General features: G+C 40.2%; 1 protein-coding gene across 3 annotated transcripts in view; it reads right to left on the bottom strand.

The window, feature by feature from the left end:
* Window positions 1-635: 635 nt before the first annotated feature.
* The window catches only part of TMEM168 (transmembrane protein 168), a 30,507-nt gene continuing 20,057 nt past the window's right edge, over window positions 636-11,085 (bottom strand). For all 3 annotated transcript variants that reach the window (XM_068169953.1, XM_068169969.1, XM_068169959.1), the window contains exons 4-5: window positions 9,142-9,416; window positions 636-5,106 (exon numbers count right to left, since the gene is read on the bottom strand). In XM_068169953.1, the coding sequence (XP_068026054.1) occupies window positions 4,559-5,106; window positions 9,142-9,416 (823 nt within the window). In that variant the 3' untranslated portion in view covers window positions 636-4,558. The remainder of the gene's footprint in view (window positions 5,107-9,141; window positions 9,417-11,085) is intronic.

Here is an 11,085-nt window from a genome sequence, read left to right as displayed (position 1 = left end):
ATTGTATTCAGATGGTCACTGAGTTAAAAGCACTGCTACTGCTGCTGTGCCCTCCTCTGCAGCTCTGGACACTGGATTACCACTGACATGCCCATCACCCCTCAGCACATTAATCACTCTGCTTTTCCTCCATGTCTCACTGAAGCCTTCACTTCAGGCCTGGCTCGTTAAGGGTAATGCTGGGCCTGTTCCATGAGAAGGGAGAGCAGGAACATCCTCAGCAGTTTTAGTTTCCTTCTGCTTGATCTCACTCAGACAGGAACCCTCCATTGACTTTGTCTTACTGGACATGACAAGTTTGACGAACTAAAACTGTTCATGTAGATGAACTCTTCAAGTGTATCTCTATAATGTTTCAAAACATAAATGTTTTTTGCTAGCTTGTTGACTGAGAAAAAAAATTACAAGGTGAAAGGTAGTAGGGATTTAAGGCAATAGTTCTCATTTCTATTAAATTGTTAAATTACAAATAATCCTGAGAGAGTTTTCAGTAAACTCCATTGCAATTTCCAGCTAAAAAAACAAACCCAACCCCCTTCTGAAACAAGGTGTACAGAAAAACCCCAGGGAATTCAAGTGTGAGCACAGAAATCCAAAATAATGACCAAGGCATAAACAGAAACATGAAATGGAAATAAGCATCCAAACCAGCAAAATATATTTAAGTCATGTCACAAATACACAGAAAAACCTCCCAACCCCTATTTACAGCTCTAAAATTGGTAAGTCTAGTAAAAACCCTCCACAGAAGCATTTATAAACAAGAAAATTGACCCAGTTGCATTGTCTACTGCTGGCAAGAGAGGTGCTTTACAGCTAGCATAGCATGAATTACGCCTTTGCAAAACAGTGTGAAAACTTCATAAAGAAATTATTTCTGGGGAAAACTTGAACCGAAGGCTGGACAACAACAATCACAAGGTGTACGAAGGAACTGCAAACACCTAACTCTGGTAGTGCAAAATTGAAGAAGAATGGCTTTTTTTCCCCCCCAATACTTGTACAGAGAAAAATACAGTAAATTTGCAGTTCAAATTCCTTTTAAAGACTTGTATTTGTAGGACTCAGTGCATTTGCATGATTCAGCAAGGCTGAGACTATACAAGAGATAAATTAAACTAAGCTGGCATTAAATTACTACAATGATATAAATGTATAGCAACCTTTATAACAAAATGTCTGAATATACAGTATGGAGACAAGCCTCTCAAATAAAGGTTTAGACTTTCTTAATCCAGACAGTTTGCAAGCATGTTACCACTAAAGAAAAACAGCTTGTACATAACGGATGACACGTGTCACATTCTTTGGAGTTAGGTTTAAATTTCTCTTTCAGGCATTGCCCCTGTATTTCATATAGGGAATGTACCTGAGGCTGGGCAGAGACCCATGGACATGTATGAGCACCACAAGCTAGAGGAAATTTCCACCTGGGAAGGTAGGTCAGGGTAGGACACCTTGACATTAGTCAGTGTAAAAGTGAAGAATTAATACTGTTGAATTCCTGAGGCTTGTCACCTCAGGAACCTCAGGTTTACCATGTTTTGAAACACACAAAACAGTCTCTTTGTCCAAAAAGGTCTCACAGTTTGAATAGCTGTAAACATTTCTTTTAGCTTAAATCTAGTTTAAGCACCATACTTTTGGTGTTTAAAAACACAAAACCAAAATCCAAAGCAGAAGTACCTTAGCTCATGTTAAGAGTATTTTGAATTCAGAAAACTAGAGTTCTTTGATTGAGAAAATTGAAACAAGTCTGCAAACACAATTAGTTTTACTTGCAAATAATCTTTCTGTAGTATTTTCAGCTGAGTACTTATGCATCTTTCAGCAAGCTGCTAAAGATCATTTTGTCTACCCTAGAGCAAATCTAACACTTTGACAGGTGAGCTGGAGACCATTTAATAAAGAGAGGCAAATGATCAGCACCAACCATTGCATTTGCTCTGCCCAAAGTGTGCTGGAGAGCGGCTACTGCTCACGCTCCCAGGATGGGTCAGGAGTTCCACCTTTTCCTCTTCCCATTGATGTAGAAAAAGATCTAGATTGTGCCCATAAAAATGTAAGAGTAGCAGGTACAGAGTAAGATTTCCCCACTGTAGTTATCAGGAATTATTATGGTTGATATTCAAAGCTTTTACAAAACAGAAAGGACTACCTGACTTTCAAATGTCCACTCAAATAACAGCCAAAATAATGGTGATTTTACAAACCACATGATTGCTTTTATGGCAATCTTTTTTGTCTATATTCAAGGGCTGTTGACCAGAAATAATGGAAAATTACTTCTGTAGAAGAGCCAGTGCTGCTCTTTGCAACCTGATGGATGCATCTTCAGCCTCACTTCAAAGTATCTAATTTATGTGCTTGAATGGTGAACTTATGTACCCAGCTCAGGCTTCAGAGAATGCCCTGGAACAGATGTGCTCTAAGGTTATTCAACAGACATAAGGGATCTGTCTGCTTGACCTTTGGCATATGAAAACAAACCCAAATCAAATCTAATCAGCACAATCACAAACATCCTAAACTAGAAGTCAAATTAGTAACTTCATTAATGAGCAGTGGAGCACTTAAGGTCACAAGCACGGATTCAGATGCCTAGCTTGCAGACATCTGAATTTAAATGAGGTGACTCCTAACTTAGGCTTACGTTAGAAATTTAAGTTGGATACCTGAAGTTAGATGGTGTGACTACCCTCTGTCCTTACAACCACCTCTTGAATCTTTCACAGAGCTGCCACCATGGCATTTACTTAGAGAAGACCCAATAGAACTGACTCTTGATAGGCTACCCTTCCTCTTCTTTCATTTCTTCATCCTCTCCACTTTATGGAAGGGGAATGAGAAAAGCAAAGCAGGGTGGTGGGTGGTGTTTTGGTAAACAAAGTTATGTAATACATGATAATGAAAAACTTAGTGGCTGTCACTTTTAAGACTCAAAAAATTACCATTTTGAAGTCGGTGGGTGTAAATCATTCTGGTTATTGCAGATCTCACGAATTCATCACACATTTTCAGGAGTTACTAACAAGCAGCAGACAATAGTATTAGCAGATTCTCTAACTTAGCTGGCTAAAAAGTTCAAATACAATTAGAAAACCCCTGGATGGCAAAGACTGAAAAGCACTCCTGAAGTATTTTAATGTGTTTATATTTAAAAAAAATAATTATGTTTTAGACAAATAACAGCTCATGCCTAATGTGTTTATTTCAATACTAATGGAAACAGAAAGAAGTAAACTCTAGACCTACTGAATTGCACATGCCTACACCAAAACCCCACAAGAAATTGTACTGGTCTAGCTGATTGTTTCCTTCCTTATTTTCTGTACTTGAGAAAACAAAATCTGACTGAAGAGGAAGGACTGTGACAGGATTTCCAGAGTACCATCCATCTCTGCACATGGAAGGATTAAGATTAGGAGCTTGTGGCTGGAAGAACAGAGTTGAGGAACACAGAATTCTTTCCTGTCCTAAGAGAATGATCCATTTTTTTTCCTGATAAACGTTGCCTGTGGATTTAATAGATAACGAAGTTACCAGTCCAACCCTGCATACTTAGCATTTCACAGAAAGGTCTTAGGCACAGCAAAGACTTCATATAAAGATGCAAGCAAGGCAACACTTGTATTTCCACTTTTTATCTAGGGATGGTTTTGTAAAATTCCTCAGGTTTTATTTGTTTTATTTTTTCTTCAGGGAAGATTTAAAAACAAAAAACCAAACAACAACAAACTAAGAGGCTGGAAAAGACCAAACTACTGTTACCAGGAGAAGGAAACACTTAGTGCACTTTTTATTCCATGTACGAATCAACTATGGGGAAAAAACCCAACAAACCAAACCAGGATCACCAGCAAGATACTGCATTTTGAAAGTGAAGTGCACTTCAGAAAACATTGTCTCAGCAGCATCAGAGCATTAGAGGGTTGTCTGATTTCCTTGTTTTCTGTGGCAAATTTCCACTGTCGGCAGTAGAGAACTGAGGCAGGGGCTGACGATGTAAATGCAAACAAAACTAAAGACTCTTGGTAGTTACTTACCTACAATAGCTATCCATTCTTCTATTTCTTTTTTCTGTTCAGTGATGTTTTATAATACCCTTGACCTCACCATGTAATTTCAAGGGTGTATAGACTGATTTGAGTATTAGTTTGGTTCCTTTGCTGTATTTGAACCTTACAGTGGATATAAATGACAAATAAGCATGCTGTAAGCTCACAGGAGCTGCTGTCCATCCAACTGGTGGCTCTTAAAAGCTGCTCTATACGATGCATATGAACATGTGAACAGTCTCCAAAAAGCATGGTCAGATTAAATAAGTCTCTTACATATGTACATATAGACCAGTAACAAACCTCAAATATCACAGTCCTACTCTCTTCTGTTTCAGATGGCAGTTTCTAACTGTTGCATATATTATAGCTGCTCAAAGAGCTGAATAAAGTGAGTGTAGTAGACTTTTTCTGAGAAAAACAGTCATATAAAAAGTTGCAAGTACAGTACAGTGAGAATGTTCCCAGAGCTCCCACTTAATTTTCTCTTTGGTTGCTAATTAGGATTTCACAAGTTTGAAACCCTGTCCCGTGTCCAGCACCGTGGGAAGAAACCAACTCATTTTCAGTCTTTTCAAACACCTAAAGCACGCTTTACAGACCCAGAAGAGATTGAGACCACAAAACCAGTTTGCCAAATGTACTAATGGATAGGTGATGCGTGGGAAGTACATCATCCAGTGTTTGGTGACATCGCTTCCCGTTGGCAAATGCAAGGTGTAGTCGCTCCAACGCTTTGACACGCCGTACACCGCTTTCACCGTACGGCCCTTTTCGGACCAGTTGATGCTGCTGTCGGGATTACAGTTATACTCAACCCATTGCCTAGTGAAGTCACCAAGCTGTGGTGGGTCTGCTTCCTCGACATCCACAACTCTGGCCATCACTGCTCCTTGCACAGCAACATACTGGTCATTGACTTTTCTTACTTCTTTAACCCAAGGCTGAGAGTTCTCACAGTCTAAAACGATGATGAGTCGGGAACAAAACGTGCCGTTCTTTTCTCTCCACCACTCCAACAGCGTGTCAAGTCGTAAAGCATCACCCCCTACCACAACAAAACAAGATTTAATATTAGAAAGAAGAAACAGAAACCTCTACAGAATTTTGAGTGTGAGCTCAAAGAACTGCTTATTTTAACAACCTGGACAGATGGAACAGAAGTTTCCAACTGATCCTCCCGGTTTTTAGGTGTTGCTGAACTCCAGAGAGGTATTAATGGATTCCACCTGCCTTGCTTGTGGCAGATGAGGCCATTAACTCACCTTTCATTTGTTCATTCCTTCACAGAATAAAACAAACTGCTCCCTACTGAAGAAGTATAGAAATAGCTAAACAAAATAGAAAGCAAAAGGAAAAAGAGAAAAGCAAAAAGAAACCTAATCTAGTTAAAGATGTCCCTGGAGTTGGACTAGATGACCTTTAAAAGTCTCTTCCAACTCAAACCACTCTGATGCTATAAAAACTTGAAACAGACTTTAATAATTTTAAGGAAGAAAAATTGTCTTCTAAATGTGTTTTTACTAATGTTAAGAACTCCTCTTTTAAGGAAAAGCAAGCACTTTGGAACAAAACACATGCTAACAGTTTTGAAGAGCAAGAAAGCCCCACCTACAGGCACCACCATCACTTGGGCTTGATGTGACCAGAAACTAAGAGATTCACTCTATGGACATAGTTGTCCTCAGAGCATCATGACAATTACAACTGGTATGGACTTACAACTCAATGAAACAAAAAATCTCACAGGATTTTCCCCACAATATTTATCAGCTCAGAAAGCATTTGCAACTAGCATCCAACTTGTCATGTTCCATCTCAGCTATTGCTCCAGCAATGCTCTCACAGAGCAGACTGTGACTAAACCAGGTCACCTAGAGTGGAAAGCCCTTCTGCTTAAGTATAATGGATACTGCAGGATCTATCTAACTTTGAAAAGTTGACTGCTTTCTCAAGTGAAGAGCTGGTATGTCTAGGTGTTGGCAGGTTGGAGCTATGATAAAGATTTACAATAAAACTGATTTCAAAATGTCAACTTCAAAACAAAAAATGAAGACTTTCAAAAGGAAGGTAGAAAAATGTCATTTAAAATAACTGTATGTTAATTCACAGTATCACAGTATCACTTAGGTTGGAAAGGACCTCGAGGATCATCGAGTCCAACCTGACACCACAGACCCCATGACTAGACCATGGCACCAAGTGCCACGTCCAATCTCCCCTTGAACGCCTCCAGGGTCGATGACTCAACCACCTCCCTGGGCAACCCATTCCAATGCCGAATGACTCGCTCGGTGAAGAACTTCCTCCTCACCTCGAGTCTGAACCTCCCCTGGCGCAGCTTGAGACTGTGTCCCCTTGTTCTGGTGCTGGTTGCCTGGGAGAAGAGGCCAACTCCCTCCTGGCTACAACCACCCTTCAGGTAGTTGTAGAGGGCAATAAGGTCACCCCTGAGCCTCCTCTTCTCCAGGCTAAACAATCCCAGCTCCCTCAGCCTCTCCTCATAGGGCTTGTGTTCAAGGCCTCTCACCAGCCTTGTTGCCCTTCTCTAATTCCATACTAATTCCATACTAATCTTCACTGTGGAATATATGTAACATTCAGCAGCGTTTAAACTCTGGTTAGTAGGAATTTAATTGCAGAGATGAACCTCAAACAGAAGAGCTGCATATTTCAGCACCTACATTTCTGCCTGTAATGGGTAACAAAAAAGTGCTTAGAATTAATAGCTCCATGTTTTAGAGCTCTGAGTGTGCTGTCACAGTTAAAAAGAAATTACAGGGCTACAACTTCTTCAAAAAGATGCAAACCTGGAAAATTTAGTACCAAAGAAAATCTTAATATACAAACCTACAGCAATGCCTGCATGTGGCACATGACCCCCAAACTTCTGTAGTTCTTTACACCAATTATTTATATAGAAGCAGTTCCCCTTTTCTAGGTAAGCCTTTTGTGTCAATTTGCAGCAAAAATTTCTTTACTTGTTCCCATTTTAAAGGCTTATAAACGAACTTGATGTTAGCATACCTGTGGGTGGGGGGGTACGGGTGATTTCAAAACAGTACTGAATAAAACTACCTAAAGAAAACCATCTCATCCTTCATACACAAACACATACTCGGTTTCTAACCCTACTGACCTCAAACACATAGATTTATCAGCCAGCACAAGGTGTGTAAGAAATCCATGCATCTAGCCACATCCGGCTCTTTGGCAGGTGTCATAGGCACTTAAGCTGACACTTTGAACAACAGAGACAAAGCTTCATTAGCCCAGCTCTTGCCTTTGCCTTCACTCAGAGACCATGACCTCCCAGGTTGCTTCACTGCTCATACTTTATGCATGACCAGTTAACAGTTTCTTGTATATACCACTGTGTTCCATTTCAGCTTCCAACAACAGAGAAATATCTTTAGTAAACTAGTAAATTCAGTAAGCCTCCTTTGTAGGGTGTCATTACAAAGCGAAGGCTACACTGTGACTGCTGAGCCATGTCAGGGCATAAGCCAACAGGAAGACACTACTTTTTCTATTAGCTCTGAATGTTGTTTTTCACTGCTGCCATCTCTGTCCATTCTCTCCAGGGGTCAGAATACACTTCTGGAGCTGGTACAATTACAAAATTAAACAGCCTGTATCTTTTCCATTTATACTTTAAATCACATTCCAGAGCAGTGCTACCTGTATCAGGTTACACTCCTTCATTTATCTAAAATTAATGACAAAAAGGGATGAAAGACATGACAGCTGCCTGTTCCTCTCCTTTATGTGACTACATGTATTTCCATCAGAAACTGAAGATCACAGAATACATCCAGTTGGAAGAGACCTCAAAGACCATCCAGTCCAGTCTTCAACTCAGCACTGAAGGGTCAACACTAAATCATGCCCCTAAGCACCAGGTGCACATGCTGCTTAAACACCTCTAAAGATGGTGACTCTACCACTGCCTTGGGCAGACAAGTCCATTGCTTGATAACCCTCTCAGTGAAGAAGTATTTCCTAACATCCAGCCTAACCCTCGCCTGGTGCAGCCTGAAACCATTTCCTCTAGTGCTGTCACTTGACACCAAGGAGCTCTGTCACGACAGCTGAATAACACTGCATTTACACACAGTAGTTTTCAGCACAGAAACTTTATTTTAAGGGTTACCTTGGCTCTTATCATAAAAATGAAGACAGACTGTAATTAGGGTGCAGTTTCCTGTAGAAGAGACCTGAGCTCCCAGGCTAGCATTGTTCCTCAGCACTGAAACAGGCACTTGGCCTTCAGATGAAAAATGACCAGCGACTGAACATCTCAGCATGACCACATGTAAAGCTCAAATCTGTCTGCACTGTGCAAGAGCACATATCCTGGAGAGACCCTGCTGGCCAAGGACCAGGAGCTCACAGGCAGAATTCTCATCTCACACACATTAACCTCAGAAGCCCAGATCCATACAGAAGGAAAGCAAGGCTAAACTGACGAACGATTTGAAAACTTGAGTAGGTTTATCAAAGAATACAGCTGAGATACAACTGATAAAGAGATCAAAAATGGGCCAGAAAAAGAGGAAACATTGAAGTGAATGCCAACTGTATGACAAGACATTAAACTGTTGCTTTATATATATATATATATATTTATTTATTTATTTATATACATATACATACATACACACACACACATATATATATACACATATATATGTGTATATATATAATGTGTATATATGTATATATATGTGTGTGTATATATAGACATTTATATATATACATTGTAGTCTTAAGGCTACCCAGGGCTTTCTGCACTTCTCCCTTCTCTCCACCAGCAGAGGTAGCCAGCCTGCAACCTTGCCTGTTTTGATGACTCCTTGTATATTACCCTTTCTTTTCTTTCTTTTCTGCCAGCAGCTTATACAAACCTGTTCTCCAACGACTGATGGCTCTTTGCCATTCTAGACTATCATATAATAAAGATGATAAAGATGAGCAAAATTCCCAAGTATTTATAATATAGCATGATTTCCTTAAAGAAAGATATTTAATTTACTTGGAAAGTTTATGAATACCAAAACTATTAATAAAGACATCTCCAAACCTGCCAGTGCCCATTCACCAGAGCTATGTGAGTGACCACTGTAGTATAAAATGTAGGTATCGTGTCTGGGTCCATCTGCTGTACGAAGCTCAAGAAAAGACTTGATCTTGGAGTGAAGGGTATCAAAGGTCAGCCCGCTTGTAGAGTAGTCACAACCGTATGTCTCAATCATGTGATATGCAAAGAATCTTTGGATGGCATTAAGCATGCCAGTAGACCTCAGATTTAACTCTTGCACATGCTCAGGTGGAAGAAGAGTTGGTTGGCCATCAGGACTAAAAAGAAGAAAAACAGCTGTGATTATGATTTGCAATTATCTCATGCTTACAGGATTTCTGGCAACTGGGTAGTTTTCCCCTGTGCATATCCCCTCTGCTATGTAGTAGGAAACAGACTTGAAATGTACAGCTGATAAACAAATCAAAATACTGGAATCTGAGTGAGGGACCACTATCTCCTCTCCCCTTCTGTCACACTTCTTCACTTCATAAAACAGCTCTTCCTCAACCACATGCTATTCCTGCAGCTGAGACACAGAAAGGGAGAGAAAGGAACTTTGACATGAACATGCCAAGTAGGCTTCAAGCAGTTCATTAAGTCCCCCTAAGAGAACACTGCCTTCAGACAGCACTTTTTCACACACAAGAGGGAAGAGCAGGGACAATGAATGCTCTGCACAAAGTATCATGAAAACTGATTTCCAACAAAGACTGAAGAGAAATCCAAGTACACATTTTGCTCACGTATTTGGAATTAATTTCTCTCTGTTCCAAATGAGCCTTTATTCAACACAGTACTTGCACAAATACAGTAATTCTTACTTGTGTGTGCTGTTCAGATGCTGATCTTTCAGCATGAGAAATGTGTTTCAGATCATAGTATCACAGTATCAGTCAGGGTTGGAAGGGACCACAAGGATCATCTAGTTCCAACCCCCCTGCCATGGGCAGGGACACCCCACACTACATCAGGCTGGCCAGAGCCTCATCCAGCCTGGGCTTAAACACCTCCAGGGACGGGGCCTTAACCACCTCCCTGGACAACCCATTCCAGGGTTTCACCACTCTCATGGTGAAGAACCTCCTCCTCACATCCAGCCTGAATCTCCCCACCTCCAGCTTCATTCCATTTCCCCTAGTCCTATCACTACCTGAGATCCTGAGAAGTCCTTCCCCAGCCTTCCTGTAGGCCCCCTTCAGATACTGGAAGGCCACAATTAGGTCACCTCGGAGCCTTCTCTTCTGCAGAGTGAACAGCCCCAACTCCTTCAGTCTGTCCTCATAGGAGAGGTGCTCCAGCCCTCTGATAATGGTATTCACAGATTAGGAAAAAGCTACAAGCTAGACTTGGAACAAACCAGGTATATACAGATGAGTGTATGTATGTATATGAACATGCCTATTTAACAAGAGTACCTAACTTACAAAATGCATTTTATTTGTATTTATATATGTGTGTGCTATATAAAAATACATTAATAAAGATACATATATATATGTACACAAGAATACATATGCTTTCCCTTTTCCAGTCTACATGGCTATTCATTAATCATGACAACAAGAGATTTGTTCTTGCAAGACACCCAGTTATGAGAGAGCTCCTCAGGATGTATTTTTAGAAAAAGAAATGAGTTCATCAGTCTTCAGCCAGTGTAATAATGGTACTGATAAAGAATATGACTGATAGCTGTAACAAACTCATCTCCATTACTCCACTAATACAAAACATGACTTCTGTTTATATATTCATAGGTATATATATATATTTTTTCACGTATTTTGTTTGCAAGTCAGTATATAAAGCTACCTGGTTTCTTTACTGGTCTAATTAAATTTTGCACCTCCTCGTCTGCCTTAATGAAGTCAAATATTCCATTACTATAGCTGTATCAAATATATGGTCATTACTGTTTGTCTCAGCAAGTGAAGACACTGACAGAGC

Source organism: Melanerpes formicivorus, unplaced genomic scaffold, assembly GCF_026170545.1.
Source record: "Melanerpes formicivorus ecotype bairdi unplaced genomic scaffold, bMelFor1.0.p_v2 SCAF_3, whole genome shotgun sequence".
Taxonomy (NCBI): Eukaryota; Metazoa; Chordata; class Aves; order Piciformes; family Picidae; genus Melanerpes; species Melanerpes formicivorus.
The sequence above is the reverse complement of the archived record's forward strand: the minus strand, read 5'-3'. Positions and strand labels throughout refer to the sequence as shown.